The sequence below is a fragment of the Neomonachus schauinslandi genome, chromosome 1 (genome assembly GCF_002201575.2).
Source record: "Neomonachus schauinslandi chromosome 1, ASM220157v2, whole genome shotgun sequence".
Classification (NCBI taxonomy): domain Eukaryota; kingdom Metazoa; phylum Chordata; class Mammalia; order Carnivora; family Phocidae; genus Neomonachus; species Neomonachus schauinslandi.
Window position 1 is genome coordinate 78,632,635 of NC_058403.1, and position 20,135 is coordinate 78,652,769.

Here is a 20,135-nt window from a genome sequence, read left to right on the forward strand (position 1 = left end):
TCTTAACTGTTCCTCACTTGACAACTCTGTAATACATAGAACCTTCTGGCTGAAGAGAACATATATATGATGGTTACAACCTCCCAAGCCCAATAACCCTCTCTGCAACGTTCCTGGACAGGTGTTTATCTTTAGTCTACTCAGGAGAGAGCTAGCTGTCTCAGGGACCAGGCACTCCAACTGTGGACGGCACGAACTTCTGGGAAAACAGTCATACCATAGTATGGGCAAAAAGCTTGGGCTCTGGAGCCTGGTTTTAAGATCTCCCATCATCTCCACCACCACCATTCTGCCCCAATGGTTTATAATGAGAAAAATCTACAGAACTTTGATACAAATCTTTCCACATTACAGTGTGCTTCAGATAAAGCTTAAAGTGAACTGAAGCTCAGTCAAATGATAAAAGAATATTCCTTTTTTAACTTCTCAAACCATGGCCGTCTGGACCGTGAATTAACAGGAGTGACAAAGCCCCATTAACATTCTTATTGTAGCAAGAACATTATCTCTATGGGGTCTTTTTAGCCAAGACTAGTAACTCTAGTTCTTAGGATGTGACTGACTCTTGCAAAAAACCTTAGAAAGAGGGGGATGAGCAAGTGCAGATAACAATCAAGAGTTCTCTTGGGCCACGGAATGTACGGGAAATGATTATTTCTAAAAACTGTTCAACGAGGTAACTCAGTACATAATGAACATCAAATGTACAAAAAGTCCACTAAACTTAAATTCGTATTTACATGGTTTCATTTGAATTCTAAAATAGATTTCCAGCATTTCAAATAAGCCTTTTGATTTTGTTCTTTTCCTTCACAAGGGAACACCCAGTTGTACTCAAGTCCAAATAGTATCTGATTGAGGTTAAAAGTGTGCTGCTTCTTTTCATCTTGTTCTTAACTGTTCTAAATTGATGAAATTTTCATTTTTTCCCCCTAGTCCACTCGTTTTTGTAAATCAGGGGCAAAATGCAACAAAAAGGCAAATAGCAGCACTGGCTACCTGAACAAAGGTGGGAATGCTGCCGTAACTCCACGGATGGCAGGAAGGTAGCTGCACACATCCTGCAACAGATATTGTTTGACACTATTGAACCGCTCACTAGCAGAGGCTAGAAGCCCAAACGTATACGAAGAGTAGTGTGACGGGCCTGTGGAAGAGTGAAGGAGGTTCAAAAGTCACGTGCCCTCTGACTCAGGGGCCACTCGGGGAGCCAAAAGTAATCCACAGGTCTACCTCACATTCATTTTCTAGACCCAGTGGTAATGCTCGTTCCTAACACAAACCAAAGGCTTTTTAATCATGAGGTCAACCGAGATTGTATATGTGAAAAGTGCTTTCTAAACAGCAAAGTATCCGTAATCAGATCATTCCCAAATTAAATGAGGAAATATAGTTTCTCAGGAATAGTTAGATCTTTGTGTAACCTTGACTCATGTTCCCCAATCTCTAATCTACTCAGTTTCTTCAAGCTCCTTTCTAGAAGATACTATGTGTGTTTAATTGGACATGGGGACTGGATCATTACCAGCCTTTGCAGATTTGTGTGTCCATCTTGCCTGAGGGGAGACAACCCAACTGGCCCACAGAAAGCCAGGGGGACACTGGGCGGATCAAGGCAAAGTGACCAGATGGAGACGGAAGGACAACAGGGCAGCAAAACCAACAAGAAACAGGAGTCAAGAAAAAAATAGCAACAAAATGTATTTAAAAACAGACTTCTCCAGTTGGCATTTTGAATGAAATAGCTAACAATTAACTCCAACCCTTTATATTGTGTTTCTTTTGCTCCTGGAGTCCTCTTGCGGCTTTAATTCTTGAAACTCAGGCAGCAGCACCAGACATTTAATCCCCAAAGGGAGAGGTATTATTAAACCTTTTGCTGGTCATTCTTTTCTGAACACAAATGGACAAATTCTTAAGCCCTCTTAATTCATCTCATGACAATCATTAGGAAAAAAAAATTAAGCCAAACTTGCATATTGAAAATAAGAACAAAAACACACAAAAAAAAACCCCTGTAGATAATAAATATCGCTGATTCACTTATTTTAAACAAAGTCCAATTTTATTCACTCTTAATATCCTTGCAGTCCATTGTATACCTTCTGCACTGATGCTTGGTTCAGTAGCTGTTTGATACCTGAAGAAAGAGGGAACAAGTGAATTTTATCAACAAAAATGTGATTTCTCTAGAATTTAAAGAGCAGGTTTCATGGGGAGGCTCACAAAAGGCCATATGACAATGGCAGATCCCAATTAAACAAATAACTACCCATGTTCAAGTTCATTGCGTGTGGATCCCCTCCAACCCCATGGACACATATATGTCCAAGACGGTCCCTTTTCTCTTTCTGTCTCTCAGGCACACAGACCACACACCTCCCACAAAACCCTATCAAATGAGAAATGAAAAGAAGCCATCAAAATGGAAATAAAGCTCTTCAGTTGTCTTCCGTTCCTTCTTCTTTGTCCTCTTTTCAGCTTTGACTGCTTTCACTGTTCTCCTTCCTCTTCCTATTTAGAATGCACCAACTGGGCCCTTGCCTCAAGCAGCCATCGCTAATGCCACCCCTCAGCCTCTAGCCCTTCTAATGTATACCTGATCCTTCCCTTTATGGTTTGGTCCAGCTAATTTGTTTTATGTGATTCCTTTTCACATTCACACCCACACATCGGTTTCAAAGCCCAGCTCACACAGCCTTCTGTAACATAGTGACAGAAGAATTTTGAATATCTCCTTTATAGAAAGTCAAGTTCATTTCCTGGTCCTGTGTTTGATGTCTGATGTCCCTGGAGGGTGTTGTTTTTGACCATCCTCTTTACCCGCGGTTCTCATACTCACATGCCACAGACATATACACATGCACGCACATACTCTCTCTCTCATTAGACTGCTCACCTTCTCTTGCTTCCTCTGTTAACTGTTCTTTTGGAAAATCCACATCGAAAGTGATTATCAAAGAGCCCTTGATGTTGTTGTTGTCAAAGTTGGGGAGCCCTTCGCCTTTCTTCCATAGCTTGGCTCCTGGTCTGGTGATCTTATCCCGGGAAATATGTACCTAGAAAGCAAAAGGGTATGGAACTGGACTAGGACTCTTGAAATACAACACACGGCTTCTAGTGAGCACTGGTGTCCAGAGCTCATGTCACAGCTCACACAGAAGCAAGGATGAAGGGACAAGGCAAACACCATTAGGATACTGCAAGCCAAAGAAATACATTTTCAAAATAAAAAGAAAAACCAAACACGTAATCTCCAAACCACTCACATGAAGGTTTTAAAAGGACAGGAAGCAGGAAAATTGATCTGTTTACCTTGTGGCCATCCAAGTGAGTAATATCCATATCAAAGCCCACCAGAGACTCGACTAGTGAGATTGTCACATTTGTGTATAAATCATCTCCTCTCCTTTCGAATATTGGGTGTCTAAAAACAGAACAAGGTAAAAATCAAAAACTTCCATCTTTCTTTGGAAAGTGTTCGAAAAGGTTTTAGAAAAATCTTGTGAAAGGATGAATATCACTCTTTCAAATAAGCATTTATTAGATACTCCTTTGTGTGTAGTATTAATCAGAACTATAAAGTTGTGTAAGATTTATTATAATCCTATGCTTAAGGAGCTTATGAATCAGGAGAAGGCAAAGCACATAAGTAAAACTACGAGTAATTAGATTATAGAAAAGAGAAAGACAACTTCTGGCAGTGAGGCCTGAGCAATGGGCATCGGGAATGGGTTTGGTTAGCTGGACCAGAGCTGGTCTCAAGGCCAGGTCAGCTCTAGAGATGCAGATAAGGTAGAAATGGGGGGGGGGGGGGCGGGGGTATGAGGGAATTCTGGCAAAGACCAGGACCTGAGAAGGTACCAGGTTTATTCAGGGAATAGCACATCTTAACAGTTTCTCTGGGAAGATGTGAGAAAGATAAAGTAGGTAAGGAAAGCTGGGGAAAGTCCTAGAGGAAAGTAGAAGGGGAAAGTCCTAGGCAATGGGGGCCCATTTCTCCATATTTATGTGGGAAACTTGTTTCAACGAATCCTTAGAAGCAGAGGTAATTGCTGCTTTCCAAGGTGGTAACAAGAGAGAAATAATAAACCAGAAAGTCTGAGTCCCAGGCAAAATTCTTATATAAGCAGCACTTCATGCTAAAGAGAAGCTGCATATTATATAATAGAAGGTTCTTTCTATCTAAAGTCTTCCATCCTTGTATGGTGCCATCCTTCCTAAGTCGAAATCTCAGGTCTCCTTGAGTCCCATTCGTGTTTGCCTCTCTTTTAAAACTCCTTACTTGTCTTATCAATTCTTTCCTTCCAACATCTTTTGGATCTGTAGGCCCTGAGTAAATATGTTAACAGCTCAATCCTTGGCCACACCCCCAAATTTTCAGTATCGTTGTAGAGTTACAAAGGATCATTTAGGGTATGAAGGGCACGAAACAGAGGGAAAACTCTAGCAGTGTCCTGGTGGCTATCCATCTCTCTCTAATCCAACTCATCTGAAAAGTGGTGGCTAAAGAGAAGGCCTCCAAAATCCGATCACTTACTTGACAACTTTGATTCGGAACCGCAGGTCCCCTGGCTCTCCATCCACGTGAGGCTCACCTAGTTAGAAGACATGATGGCATACTCTAAGTCACACAGGACACACGCTGCAAATCTATCTATAGTTTAGGAGAAGTTTTTAAAGCCACTACCTTAGGTGTGGCCTATCAAGTCTACCTGTGAGAGCAGTGTCTCTAACTGGTTATATCAAGTTTCGGATTATTAGTGAAGATCACCTGTATCTCAGGCACAGCAATAAATAACTTGACCTGTTACCTAAACAAAGAAAGATTCATTGATTTCTTGAACCTAAAGTCTTAAAGCTTCTTTTCTTTCAGAAACCTCAAAGGTGAGGTCTGAGAGCATTTTATTAAAGCCAACCAGAGCTACATATCTTCTTTCATTGCTGAGTTAAAATTAATCCATTAGGGTCTGAACACCCTAAATTTTGATATAACTTAGGCTACTAGATAAAAAGTTACTAGGTAGTAACTTTTGGCCGTGATATTCTAAAGATAAACTGTAGTGCTATGGTTTAAGGTGAACATCCAGGAAGGCCATGAAAGGCTTTCTGTGCACTAAAACTGACCTGAGAGTGTTGGAAATGATACATGCATTTACTACGTGGCCATTAGGATATGGTGTGAGGTGGGGGTTGCTAGTATTCACAAGCACACAGAGAACAGAGAATTATGACAGTAAAACATCAATATCAGTATTTCACCTTCTCCAATAAAGGGGTACTCCATGCCATCTCTCACCCCAGGTTCTATTTCTACCTCCAGTGTTCGTTCTTCATTCACTAGTCTGAGAGAGAGAATTTAGAAAGAAAAAAATGAAAATACAAACCAAATCCCACATACACATAGTTAATTTTTTCTGTTCTATCAGAGTTGTTTCTTAAAAGACTATTCCATACCTCTTGTTGACATAGCCATCTGAGATCTATTTACATCTCCTACATGCCAAAAGCCAGGGCAAAACTACTATATATTATGTAATCTTGTAACTGCTGCCTCCAAAGAAGCCCACAGTAGACTGATTACTTTGAGCTCAGTGATCAGTAACAGAGAAAACTACTCACTCTTACATAAATTTGCACCTGGAAGGACAGGAATCAGAAGCAAAGTTTATCCTGATATTTCTACTGATCCCACAAATAACTGATCAAGTTCTGATATATATAAATGTACAGTTCAATTGAATCGTTATGTTTATAACATAATCAGCAAATAGTACTTCTCTAATCTGCAATGTTAGCTGGACATGTATGACTGCTCTACTATTCCAAGTAGGAAAAATGAAACATTAACTTTTGCTAAGTATATTCAGAGTTAAAGGCACAGCTTATTAGTTCAGAAACACAGAAGGAGAGATTTAGAATATTTTTGGGAAAAATAAAAAGGTACATGTCTGGGATGTCTGGGTGGCTCAGTCGGTTAAGCCTCTGCCTTCGGCTCAGGTCACGATCCCAGGGTCCTGGGATCGAGTCCTGCATCGGGCTCCTTGCTCGGCAGGGAGCCTGCTTCTCCCTCTGCCTGCCTCTGTCTCTCTCTCTCTCTGATAAATAAATAAAATCTTTAAAAAAAAAAAAAGGTACATGCCTTTGCTCTATCCTCTGGTGGAACATGAGAGAGAGAGAGAGAGAGAGAGAGAGAGAGAGAGGAGGGTGTCGGGAGATAGAGGACAAAATCTCAGTATGGACCATTAGCATTTTATTAGACAAGTGAGAGGATGAAAGTGTCTCTTGGTAGAACAGAGAAGGTGCTCCACTTACTTGACATTAGGGCACTCGTCACAGACCACCTCCTGGGTCATCTGGAAGCGACCTGGGCCCAGCTGGGTAGTCCGCATCTCTTGCCGGCAGTTGCATTTTCGTTTGCCCGGAGCCTGCCTTGCCACGGGTTTGTTTCTAACTACCTAAGAAGTACATAAACAACATCAGCTTCTCTCTCTGTAAAAGAGCCTTTGGTTTCCTCAACTGATCAGGGCTGCACACGTACCAGAGCTGGAACGTTCCCTTCTCTGGCAAGCTATCCCCCAGAGAGACCTAATGCTGACAGAAGCCTTTGTGGAGTTACAAATCAGCCCCATACAGGAATGAAGCAAACGGATACTTAAATGACCCAACATCTGAAGGTGGAGAAGAGAGAGGAGATTAAGAAAGAAGAAAACCAAAAAATAATGTGTATGATATCAGCATTTCTAAGGCACAACTAAACACCACTGAGTTAAAGCAGTTCACAGAATTGCTATCTTTTAAGAAATCTGAGCTGTGCAAGCACAACCCCTGGAGAACCATGGCCTTGAAAAGCTGGTATTAGCTGCCACCATACCATTAGCTATGATAAATCTAATGAAAACACTTCCTTGTTTCAGGCAACTTGATCTAGGACTGTTTCCCACTGCTATCTCAATTCAGATACTGAACATGTGAGGGACACAATGATCATCTCTTTGTAGCTGCTTGCAACCAAACACGCTGCTCCCTCCAGGTATGTGGGAACCAAGACACATGAAGAAATGTATTCCCGGTTTTGTCTGTTTCATCAGTCAAACACCTAATCACAAGGCACATGTTCATGCAGCAGGAGGACACAAATGCTTGGGAGAAAAGCCCCTTAAATACATGAAAGCCTAGGTCAACGGAATAAATGACAACAACAACAGTAAATAGAGTAGACACTCTATAGCACTTACTCTGTGCCGAGCAATGCTCTGGTCACTTTTACATATATGAACTTGTTTGATCCTCGCAACAACCTCATGAAGTAGATGTTGATACAGTCTCCATTTTAGAGGGGAAGTAATGAAGGCACGGAAAGGTTCAGGAACATGACCAAAGTCACGTAACTAATATATGGCAGAGCCAGTATCTGAAATCAGGCAGTCTAGCTCCAAAGTCTGTGCTTTTAATCATTATGCTCTCTCAAGGTCATTTTTCCTTGAAAAAGAATTTTCCATGGAGTCATTTAAATGGCAAGGTCACTGACATCCTTTACAACGACTGGATTTTTGTTTAGGAACACACTAACTGCACAGAGTGATGTACACAGTGTATTAGTGATGACTGAAGACAACAGGTCTGGAGGGAACAGGGGAGCTCATTAGGTTCACCTCCTTCTCCCACCTCAACAACCTATCTTGCTTTTGAAGGAGAGACGGCCCAAATACTTTCAGTGCCCTTTCCCCCACCCTTCAGACCAAACCACAGTATTAGAAGCCAGTGCATCCTCTGTAACTGTCCAGTCCTCTTCTTTCAACTATTCAGAGCAAAATCACAACTAAAGAAAATGCTTCTTGTCAAGCAAGTATATGTGATATGCATGGGCTACTGGCTATCTGCTCCAAAATCCTCAAAAAAACTAAAAGAAGACATGGATTCCAGGAAATAATAATTATAACACTCCATTGGTTAGAAAACTCTAGAGATAGAAGGCTGTTTTGAACTGGCATGTGTACAGTGTGGCGGCTACACCTCGGGGTAGCAGCTAGTGGGGGCCACTGTGGAGAGGCGAGAGAAAAGTAGTTGAAGTTCTGCTCTCATCTCTCTCCTGAACTGCCTTAGGACAAGCACCATTTGGCGCCCTCCTCCAAAACAATAGACCCCAGACACCAAACGAAACCAAAAAAACCTCCAAGAACACAAACAAATAAAACACAGTTAAAATCACTATACAAAGGCTTGCCCCAAGACACTCTACCAGGGAAAGAGAGTTGCTGATACCCACGGGGGAAATACAAGCTCAAAGGCCAAGAAAACATCTAGACACCTGAGAAGTCCAACTATATGCCCCCTACCCCCCAGAAAAGACAACAAACTGGATAAAACATATATTTTAAGCAAATGTATTAGAGAAGACAGACCAAGAATTTAAAATAAGCATGGAAATATTTAAGGAGATAAGGAAAGACATTAGCAATAATGTAATAATATTATGTTTAAAAACGCGAATTGAAATAAAAACACAACCAATAGGATATTATTAGGATGGACATAGTTGAAGACCGTAGTGAGCCAGAAACAAAATAAGGCACTCTCCTAGAGGAAGCAGGGAAGGCTAAAGAACTAGAATAGTTTTGTTTTTTGCTTTGTTTGTTTTTTTTTATATTTAAAAGAAAGTTAAGAGCAGATAGAAGGAGAAATGCCAACAAAGAGGATTATGTATTTGAAAAAATAGTGGAGATAAATTTTCCAGAACTAAAAAGGGATGAATAACCTCAAATGAAAAGAACCCAAAGTTCCAGCAGAACTACAGGTGACTTGTTTTCTGATTTTAGGGCAGTAAAGAATTTCTTAAACGAGACACAAAAACTAACCATAAAAGTAAAGACTGATAAATTTGGTCATGTTAAAATTAATTACTTCTGTTCATTTTAAATAAATCTTCAATATAATGAAAACACAAGTTACAAACTGACTGGCTATATTTAGCCAACAAAAGTTAATAGTAAGAATAAACTATTCTTAGGAATCAATAAGAAAAGGGCAAAAAAAAATACGGGCAAAATATGAACAGATATTGCACAAGAGAGGAAACAAATATGGCCACTAAATATATGAAGGTGTCTATCCTAATTATGAACTGAGAAAATGCAAATCAAGACCACAATGAGATAACACTTCTTCCCACCTGATGGGCAAAAATTGAGAAATCTAATAATTCACAGTTTTAGAGAGGTGGCAGATCTATAGGATCTCTTATAAACTGCTGGTGGAAGTGCTGGTAGTAATCAACTGAAAAAACAATATGGAATCACCGTGTACAAATCAACATTGGTTCATATTACCCAGCAATTCCACCCTTCCGTATATACACCCAAGAGAAATTCTTGCTTACATGCACCTGGATATATGTACAATATGTTCATAAAAGCACTGTTAGGAAGTGAAAAAAAAAAAAATCTGGAAATAACCTACATGCCCACTGATACAATGTTGTCATGATAAAATTCTGTTCAGCAGAATTACAGTGACAGCAACAGGCACCAATCACTAACATAATAGTGAGTGAAAGAAGACGCCAGTCCCAGGAGATAAGGTATGGTATGATACCATTTTTACACAGTCAAAAACAATAAAAATACAACAATATATTATTCAGGTTTCATACATATATAATACAACAAAGAAACAAGAGTCACAAGGGAACAGTAAGGACAAAACTCAGGATAGTAGCTAGCTATGAAGGGAGGCAGAGGAACGGAAGAGGGAAGTAGCATGGAGTAGACATAAGTGGTGGTCTTCTTGTAGTTAGTTCTTGGGCTGGGTGATGAGTTCATGAAACAATAACTGTGTATCATGGAACCGAGGATTATGATTAACTCAACTCGGTACATCTGGTCACTCTCCTGACTCCCAAAAGACAGAGAAGGTACTCAGAAATTTCTTGTTTTCAGTCAAAAGAACAACTTCTGGGAGTTAATATGAATAGCTGTATTGTTTGAACTTACTTCCACAAAATTTCCTGCATATACTTCTTCCAAAGTGACTTCTAGATCTACAATAATATCACTGCCTCTTGGAATATTCCTGTCTTGCTGACGAGGAGTTCCTCCAAACATGAAACCAAAATCTCCAAAGAAGCTGTGGATAAGTGTAAAATCATCAGGAAAAGAAAGCAGAGTTCATGTCTTCAATTATTTAGTTTTCTTCACATGGCTACAATATTGTGTCCTACCAACATATTGTATAAAACCTGACATTTTTAATACACTGGGAGTCATACATCAGACACAACTTTTAATTAATACAGTATCAACTATATTGTCCCCTGCCACAAAAAAAAATTTTCCTTTTAATAAATATTGTCCAGGCATATAGTAAAGTGCATAAATACAGTGTGCCGATGAATTCAAAGTTGGGCTTAATCACTAATAATAATCTGTTTTAGTATCGAGGGATATCAGGATATAATGGACTTATTAAGAAAGGGCACAGTATATATAAACTCAAGTAATGCTGACTCTAATGGTAATTTTGAACATTTGTAGTGTTCACTTTGTATATTTAGGAACTAGCTTTAGTTAAGGAAGCTACTGTTCTGTATAAAACTCTTGGGTACATAATTAAATAAGCTAAAAAAGCATCAGCCTTAGTAGAATTCTGGACCTTAAGAAAAAGGAAGTTCTGTTCTCTACAGAACCAAAATCAATTTTTGTAAGTAACAAAAGCATCACTTTGAATTAATACAATGACCTTCAAATGTGCAGCTGTTCCTAATCTTAACGTTAATTTTTGATGTTAAGAAGCCTCAGGTGTGGGGCACCTGGGTGGCTCAGTTGTTAAGCGTCTGCCTTCGGCTTAGGTCATGATCCCAGGGTCCTGGGATCGAGCCCCGCATCGGGTTCCCTGCTCAGCGGGAAGTCTGCTTCTCCCTCTCCCTCTCCCCCTGCTTGTGTTCCCTCTCTTGCTGTGTCTCTCTCTGTCAAATAAATAAATAAAATCTTAAAAAAAAAAGAAGCCTCAGATGTTAGCACAGTGATGACAACTAGGTAACTCCCTCCCACCCACCAACCAATCTTGGTGAATAGATTCCCTGAATCTTAAACAAAACCAGAGAGGGAGGATTTGCAGGGGGTAGGGGGGCAGGTGGTTGGTACAGATGGGAGCATTCTCTTTCTGGTATCACTTCTAATAGCCAAAGGGAACAGGACACTTTCCTAGTAGGCTAAAACAACCAAATCAATCCCGGGGAAGAAAAGGATTTCCTAATCATATTACTCACACATCTTCACAAGGCCTTAAAAAACTACCGTCACCCCCAAATACTAAATGGGGGAAATCACTGTATGCAACAGTGATTCTTACCTCCTTTGGGAAAGGGTTCACAAAACCCTTTAAGAATCTGAAGAAAGCAATAAACCCTCTCTCCATAGGAAAGCATACTCGAACTTTTTTTTTTTTTTTTAAAGATTTTTATTTATTTATTTGAGACAGAGAGAATGAGATACAGAGAGCATGAGAGGGAGGAAGGTCAGAGGGAGAAGCAGACTCCCTGCCGAGCAGGGAGCCCGATGCGGGACTCGATCCCGGGACTCCAGGATCATGACCTGAGCCGAAGGCAGTCGCTTAACCAACTGAGCCACCCAGGCGCCCCTCGAACTTTTTTTTGTTTATAACTTCATTTGAAACCCCAGATTAAGATCTTATATGGCATCATCAGGGCATACAGAAATTCAATAAAGAGGGGTTCAAAGAGCATGAGGGAAAGATGTGTATTATTCCAGCCATTTAGCACTCCCAGAAAGTCATGTGCCACAGGAGATAAAGAGTCTCTACCCTAACTCCTTCTACCAGTGCTGATTACCATAACTGTCCCTTTCTTGTTGATAGAATGAAAAAGAGGCAATTTTGGGTATGGGAGTAGGAATTTCTCTCTCTCTCTGCTTATAAGAATTTTAGGCATTAATGGTTTGCAGATTCTAAGACAGAGAAGAGACAGCATATAGTGGTTTCCAACATACAGGGCCCCCAACACTGTCAGGGTAATTTGACTGATATGGTGAGCTGGATGGACAGCACTTTCAGTGCTACCTGTCTTTTTTGGAACTTTATGAAAATAGAAGAATGCATTCCCACAGGGAGGAGGAGGATTGGCCTTTTGGTCAAGAATCAGTTGAGTTTTATTCTTCATCAAAAGCTTCTGAACAAGGGAGCAAGGATGTATCTTTAATAATCATCCAATGATCCATTCTCAGATACTAACACTTTGCAGATGGGCAAATTACTTACTGAGAAAAAATGTCTCCATGGGAGCTCTGATGACCATCTTTTAATCCCTCTTCACCATAAGTATCATATTGTTTCCGTTTCTCACTATCTGACAGAACCTGGGGACAAAAGCGAGTTGAGGAATCAAGATTAAGAGTTGGTTATATGCGATTAAGGTACATTCATATTTATGTTTTTTTAAACTCTGCTACTGTGTCTAAGATTTTTGTGGAATGAAGTTTTCATTATGTATGGCATTAAGGCACAGATATATTTTCTTTAGCAGACTAAATTCTTTGATGCGCTGTTCATTTTGGAACTTCCACAGTGCTCAATTCATGTCTTTACCAAAATTGGCCTAGTCCCATAAAAATCGTATCTGAGATCAGCAATGTGGCTGTGAAGGGGAGGGCAGCAACAGGAAAGAGGTGAGATGAATTCCTCAGGTTTACTTCCCATGCAGCTTGATTCTTGTGCTTGTGCTGTTCACCTCTATGAGACAGTAGCTCTCTGAACCACAGACTAGGATATGACTATGACAGACTATCATTAGTGATAGAAGCAGTAAAATGGGACAGCCTTAAAATCTGTTCAGGCCTACATGTTCACACCATATAGGTGCCTCCCCCCATACACATTAGGAGACTCACAGGTCAAGGGAATCAAATGACAGGCCCTTCAGAAAGGTCTATACTGCTATATTTTCATATTCCCTTTTCCATTTTGGGGGTATGTAGAAATCCTTTTGTAGAAGAATGCTGTCTGCCATATATGTTTAAGCTTGTAACCTTCTGAGTCTGCATTACAGAGAGTAAAACAAACAAAGAAACCACTGCTCTATGAAGACTGCTCAAGGACAATTTCACAGCTTGAAAAGATAGGGCTCATTCCATTTATAATACTGAAGAATATAAAAACAAAATAAGCTTCCGTACTCTTTAAAATCTGCTTTCAACATGCCAAAAAAAGTAAAAGCTTCCCACATATATAATTTTGACAACTAAATAATTTTATACTTTGTTATTTTAAATCTCCTATTTAGACAGCAGATTAAAGGGGAAAGTTATTTCAAACCGATACTTGCATTGGCTCAGGAAAAGAGAGGCTGGAAGTAGATGGAGCTTGTTGACTCAGCAAAAGAAAGGGTAGACCTGCCTGGCATATATAAACAGGACACACTCTTGGCTCTGGGCTGAATGATGTGTAAGGAGCCATTGCAAAAATGTTCTTTTTCTAAATTTATCTTAAATGTTACAAGAAATTGAGTGTATGAGAGAGAGCATTCTTTTTTTTTTTTTAAGATTTTATTTATTTATTTGTGAGAGAGAGAGCGAGAGAGAGAGAATGAGAGCACACAAGCAGGGGAAGTGGCAGGCAGAGGGAGAGGCAGACTCTTCACCAAGCAAGGAGCCTAATGTGCGACTCGATCCCAGGACCCTGGGATCATGCCCTGAGCCGAAGGCAGATGCTTAACTGACTGAACCACCCAGGCGTCCTGAGAGAGAGCATTCTTAAAAGCAGAGACAAATGGGTTAGTTCAGAAGTGACCAGAGTACTTGACTAAAGGCACTATGATAGTTCACATGAAAGGATTATTTTGGTAAATATCCCAAAAAAAAATTAGCTACATCAGGGAAGTAGAAATGGGCAGAGTTAACTTAAAAAAACAAAAACAAAAACAAAAACAAAACTCTTATTATTAAATCTGGACTTCCAATATTTTTACTTTCAAGTCTCCTGTGGTCTTGTCTTGACAAAGAAATGAACCCCACATTTGGGTCTATAAAAAACACTTCAAAACCCCCAAACAGGGACACCTGGGTGGCTCAATGGCTTAAGTGTCTGCCTTTGGCTCAGGTCACGATCTCTGAGTCCCTTCTTGGCCTCCTTGCTCAGTGGGGAATCTGCTTCTCCCTCCAGCTGCCACTCCCCCTGCTTGTGTGCTCTCTCTGACAAATAAGTAAATAAAATCTTTCACACACACACACACACACACACAAAATAAAACCCCCAAAGACTATTTTAAAGTCAGCCTCTTTATGAAAAGCAGAGGCAGGCGCCTGGGTGGCTCAGTTGGTTAAGCGACTGCCTTCGGCTCAGGTCATGATCCTGGAGTCCCGGGATCGAGTCCCACATCAGGCTCCCTGCTCAGCAGGGAGTCTGCTTCTCCCTCTGACCCTCCTCCCTCTCATGCTCTCTGTCTCTCATTCTCTCTCTCGCAAATAAATAAAATCTTAAAAAAAAAAAAGAAAAGCAGAGGCTCCTGGAATAACCACCCCCAAAACTATCCTTAAAGTTATTTATTATAATTCACTTCCTCCTCAGTTTTCTTCTGTCCAAGGAATGCAATTTTATTCCATGGTCTTGGAAACTATTTTATTTTCAAGAGAAAATAAAGGTTCTTAGATGATTGGCCAATCAACCCAGAGTCTCAACTAATTAAAATGCCAGCAGTAATCCCAATTCAGTAGAGAAGACAGATTTGTATTCATAAAAGACTCTTCAAGTTAACTGGGATTTTGATTTGTGAACACTAATTTATCTAAGGACCAAAGGCAATGAAGTGAGTGATACAAAGAAAAAAGAAAATTTGAACTAGTGATGAGAAAGGTTCTTAGAGTTAAATAAACTGCAATCTCATGAATGATTTATGTATAGCTGCTTGGTATACTCTAAATATTTTTCTTTTCTTTTTTTTTTTTAGAGACACAGAGAGAGAATGAATGAACATCAAGTGGTGGCTGAGGGGCAGAGGGCGAGGGAGACAGAGAATCCCAAGCAGGCTCCACACTCAGCATGAAGTCCAATGCGGAGGCGCTATCCCATGACCCTGAGATCATGACCTGAGCTGAAATCAAGAGTCGGATGCTCAACTAAACCACCCATGTGCCCCAACATGGTAGACTCTTTAAAGAACATGACGAATTCTTAGCAACAGGTTCCCTAGAAAATATTTTGGACTATTGGGTTCCTAGCAAAAAAAGGGACTATTTATGGGAAAATAGTGCAAAATATGGAATCCATATTATCAACAAGATCCAAAATGTTACATATAATTTAAGAGAGTCCACCAACGCTATCAAGTTTATTTATGGGCCCTAGGTTAGGAATTTCAGTCCTATAGGATCTCTAAAAGTGTCAATAGAAGAAAGGGGAACCCTATTAGCTCTAGGTTTCCCCTAGGTATAAATCAGTTTTAGTTCAGTGGATTCTTTAATCTAGGCTTTGGGATCCCTTCTTTTGGGGTTTTTCCCACTACTAAAATATTTTTCAAATTTGGTTCCAGCTTTCTCACTATCCAGGGTTTTAACTTGAATTCAGAAGTTTTAGCTCCATAACTTTCAGAGTTAAATTATTTTTTCCTGTGCCCTCTTAGAAAATGGGAATGTTATCCCTAGAGTGATAATATTGTAATGTATAACTGAAATCTGTTAAGAAAGCAGAATTTAAATGTTCTCACCATAAAAAGAAGTAAGTGAGGTGCTGGGTGTGTTATTAATTACATGGGCAGAGTCCTTTCACAATGTATACATATATCAAATCATCATGATGTACACTTTAAACATTATATAATTTTGTCAGTTATACCTCAATAAGGCTGAAACCCCTCCCCCGCTAGATCTCTCATTCTAGTTCTAGAGGAAAAGTGAATTGCAACACAAAATAGCTATCTCCTAATCTAACAGACAAAAGATTATTAGAACTTATTTGTAAGATTTTTTCACCATAGTGTTGAAAGAATCTGTGTACAACAGTTTTCCAAATAGTAAATAATTTATTAAGCATTCAATAAATATTCCTCGGTGTAATTAAAAATTAAAAAAAAAAGAAAAAGAAAATGGGAATAAGAATATGCCCAGCTCTACTATATTTCATGGTATCCTAGTGCAGATTAAATGAGATGATACTGATGAAAGTGTCTTCATCTTCTGATTAGAGCCTACAAATTACAAACTGTAGCTGTGTTTTGTTTGATCTGTACAAAAAAGAAATTTTTAAATTGAATTAGTTACCAACATTTTCCAATCAAAAGAATTACAGAAAAATCTGGATTTCCACTTCTCTTGAAAAATTACATGATCTGGCAACACCGGGTTTCCATTTGTACATGGCAAAAACTGGCTGGGGTTGAGTAACAGCTGTCCCCTTGGAAATGGGCAAGAAGGCTTCAGTTTGTCACAGTCCTCATCAAACCCTGTTGATTCCCAACATGGAGGTAGAATATTCACTGTCATGTTTTATCTTATAACTGCCCTGCATGTTGTGCGTCTGATCCATGTAAACATGTTGATTTGCAATCTTCATTTAGATTTTGTTTCTATTTCTGGCTCTAGCTCCCAAACTGATTGAATGATGATCAATCTACTCATTAATCTATCAATCTTTCTTTCTTTCATCTTTTTCACCTTACTCTCCTTAAACAAAAACTAATATGAAAAAATTAGGAAATAGCATATACTAACATTAATATACAATATACCAGTAAACACTACTTTTATTTTTATCTATTGCCTGTTTTTAAAAAGAAGTGACCTGAAAGAAAGGAGTGTTACTCTGTGTTACACTGACTTTTCTCTATCCATAGGCTTTATTCATACTTCATCTTTTTCCCAACTCACCTCATAAGCAGCACCTAGATCCTGGAATTTCTCCTGAGCTCGAGGATCATCAGGGTTCCGGTCAGGATGAAGCTGTAGCGCTAGTTTCCTGTAGGCCTTCTTAATGTCTTTTATAGAGGCACTGCGAGGCACCCCTAAGATCTTATAGAAATCTCGCCTGGGGAATAGGGAGGAAGAGAGAGTACTTCATTAAAGAGTTATACATTACATTTTTAAAAGTGAAATTTTTTCCTTTACATTTAGGTTTGTGCATGAGCAAACAGTTAGGAAAATGAAGGTATACATGTGACACACAAAAAAGAATGACTAAAAAGAGAACACATCAGAATTTGTAATGAGTCTTATATATTGAAGTAGTTACAATGAGAGGCTATGCACTTTTTGAACTTTGCCAGAATTATTCAAAACATCTGTGGTACGCTTCTCTTAGAACTATCTTCAGGCAAGAAAACTAGTTTATTTATGGTCACGTATTATTTTCAACCAATAACCGTATAATCAAATTAACTCTCTCCTTTTTCCTTCCCTCTATTAGTGACTTCAAATGATTTCTGGCTGTTTCCAAAGGTCAAATAAAAACCAAAGGATGATTTTCTTTATCCAAAAAGATTACATCACATGAATGTTCTAATAGTAGCTTTGTTTGGAATGTTAAACATGAAGTGACTGAAATTAACGTGAGAAGTTAACATAGAGGCTAAGCCAAAACCTAGTAAGAACCCCAAAGAAAGAATAACATCCATTTGGAGTTATTTTGCTAAAAGTGAGAGAAAATATCAATCTTGCATTCATTGCTAGTGGTTATACTGGTTTGTCTTGGTCAAGTCTTAATTATAGACAGCTGCTGAAGCCCATATACAGGAGCCTAAAAGTCTCAGCAGCTACAAATATACATATGGCATGAGCTGGGAGATAAGGTACAGATTCACCGACCTCCTTGCAAGGGACTATGCTGAAACCAAATTAATTATAAAAGGAATCTTTGCAAGAAGGACCAATGGATGGAACAGACTATAATAAACTTTCAGGTCAGGGACTGTAGTCCACAGAAGACATCAACAAATAATCGTTGAATGAAATGAATAAATAAGCATGCTCACAAAAACCTACTCCTTTTACCAGAGTCACTTTAGCCATCAAAAATTACTCTGAAAATGCATTTCTCAACACAGGGGATGGGAAAGTTGTTCACAATGGACATGCCAATGTAGTAGTGATGGTGATTTTAAAATGCAGTGGGGATAAAATGCATTGGGGTGCCAGGTGATATAAGACAGAACACTGAAAAAATTATTTCATAAGCTCTTAGTCCCATTTTGGAAAGTCATTTAATCATTTCAGGAATAAGTTTGAAAAATTATCACCCCCAAGGGATTCCATGAGACTTAATTAGATGCTTTATCCTCCCCTCCAAAATCTGCAAACACCCTTGAGATCTCTTGAGACAAGGACTAAATAAATCAAAAGGTTCACTAAAATTAATAACAAAAGAGCTGTTTAAAGAATGAGGCTTACTTAGAATATGCTTAATATAAAAATGGCTAAGTAACAGCCCAGAAAAATCAGGGAAAAGATGGCTGGCAAAGTTCAGCATCAATATTACAGTTCCCAAAAAACTTCTTTATAAAAAGGCTGACATTTAAAGACAGAATTAACAATATTCATACTGACATTTTGTTTAAACATCTTAGGGTATGTGTTGCTTTAAGTGAAGGACTGACAAAAACATACTAAGAAAAACAATAGAGCATTACCTAGAAGAAATTAATTTTTTTTAGCAATTTAAACTGTTTCACAAGGAAAAAAAATGACAACAAAGTTTAAGCATATATGCACAGGGAAAAAGACTTTTAAGAAATAACAAGCACTTTAAAGTTTAAAGCTTTGTTAAGTAGCATCTCCTCCAGTTAGAGAAATGTAGGAATTGTTAGAAGCTAAGACTTCCCCACATTCAAAAATATGAGCCTGGCATATCATATCCTGTGGTCACCAGGCTTTAGGATCATGGATCTAAAAGGTTGGAAGAATCCTTAAGAGTTCAGGTGGTCCTACTCCCTTCATAGAGGGGGCACCTTATTATCTTCATGTTACAGATGAGAATTTAGGTGGTTCCTACAGAGGCACAGAATTTGTATGTGGGGTGGGGATGGGTGGTCTTGAATTCTACCTCACTACCTGTTGGTGAAGTGCTCTTCGCGTTCATAAGATCATAAAGCTTCTCAAGAATGTACCATGGCGAGAGACAGTGAAGCATGATGACATTTATAGGCTGAATTATCTCAAGAAGCTGGGAAATACAAGAACTCTCCAAAGAGTCTGCCTTGCTCCCTCAACCCAATTTCCTTCGGTCCCAGCATGGCTTCCCTATCTGTTCTTACTTCCTCACTCAGCCTCGCATCATAACCACCCACTTTAATATCAGCCCCCCCCAGTGGCTTGTTGCAGGCTCAAACATTGTATGGTCCTCTTCTGCAGCTCAGCAGCAACCCCACCCCCACGGTGCGTCTGGCAAGGCATCCAAATTCGACTCCTTTGGGCAAATCTAGCTCTAAGGGCCTCTGGACCTAAGCCCCTCTCACTCGTGCCACCCACTGCTCTCCTCTCCACCCCGCTAGCCTGGCCCACACGACCCATTCTTCTGCCCCCACCGCCTCACCTCAGCAACGCCCCTCTCCACTCCCTCAGTCTGGCAATGCTCCCTCATCCCCAGCCAAGACTGACAGACTCACGGGCCCCGTGCCCGCGGGTGCCTGTTCCTCACCCGGCGATCACGGCCCCGAGGAGGTACAGCAGCAACAGGCAGAAGGTGCCCAGGTTCTGCGGGGCCATGGTTTCTCTGTGCCGGTCCCTAGCCCACGCTCTCCTCACAGCCTCCGCCGCCGCCGCGTCGGCTCACCAGACCACCCGGCGCTGAGAGGCCGCCTCACACCGGGGTCTCCTCCTTGGTCCGGAGCGACAGCTAGCTCGCCCCCTCCTCTGCCCAGTCCACTTCCCGGGAGTCCCGAGTCCCCGTGAGAGAAGCCCCCAGCAGGCGAGAGCCAATCGCTGCCCGGGACATCACACGCGGCCGGCGCCTCGCAGCCAATCAGCGCAGTACACTTCACCTCCGAGGCGGCGCGGACGGCCAGTTAGGCTTCCGAATTGCAGCCGCAGCTCCGGGCCAATTAGAGGAGGAAACGTCAGAGAGTCGCGCCGCCGCAGGAATCTGCTCTGCCCCGGTAGCCGCGAGTCGTAGAAAATTACGTAAAAAGGCGGTGGGGCGAA

At 40.3% G+C, this 20,135-nt stretch overlaps 1 protein-coding gene across 3 annotated transcripts; it reads right to left on the minus strand.

Moving 5' to 3' along the window:
• Positions 1–1,684: 1,684 nt before the first annotated feature.
• On the minus strand, positions 1,685–19,860 carry DNAJB11 (DnaJ heat shock protein family (Hsp40) member B11). 3 transcript variants are annotated; one of them, XM_021692325.2, is made up of 10 exons: positions 19,633–19,860; positions 16,872–17,028; positions 12,274–12,371; positions 9,993–10,125; positions 6,316–6,458; positions 5,263–5,345; positions 4,541–4,598; positions 3,316–3,427; positions 2,900–3,059; positions 1,685–2,140 (listed from the first exon to the last, which is right to left on the minus strand). In XM_021692325.2, exons 1-10 carry the CDS (start codon positions 19,698–19,700, stop codon positions 2,076–2,078), a joined length of 1,077 nt encoding a protein of 358 aa, XP_021548000.1. In that variant the 5' UTR covers positions 19,701–19,860; the 3' UTR covers positions 1,685–2,075. The 3 variants fall into 3 exon arrangements, with proteins under 3 accessions (XP_021548000.1, XP_044770475.1, XP_044770482.1); XM_044914540.1 differs by having other exon boundaries at positions 1,723–2,102; XM_044914547.1 differs by lacking the exons at positions 6,316–6,458; positions 9,993–10,125 and having other exon boundaries at positions 1,723–2,140.
• Positions 19,861–20,135: the final 275 nt, after the last annotated feature.

Coding starts and splice junctions, on each gene's coding strand:
- DNAJB11 (XM_021692325.2), bottom strand. CDS start 19,700: ATGGCCCCGCAGAACCTGGGCACCTTCTGCCTGTTGCTGCTGTACCTC. Junction 5,346..6,315: donor GACGAGTGCCCTAATGTCAA/GTAAGTGGAGCA, acceptor TCTCTCTCTCAG/ACTAGTGAATGAAGAACGAA. Junction 4,599..5,262: donor GTACCCCTTTATTGGAGAAG/GTGAAATACTGA, acceptor TCTTCTAACTAG/GTGAGCCTCACGTGGATGGA.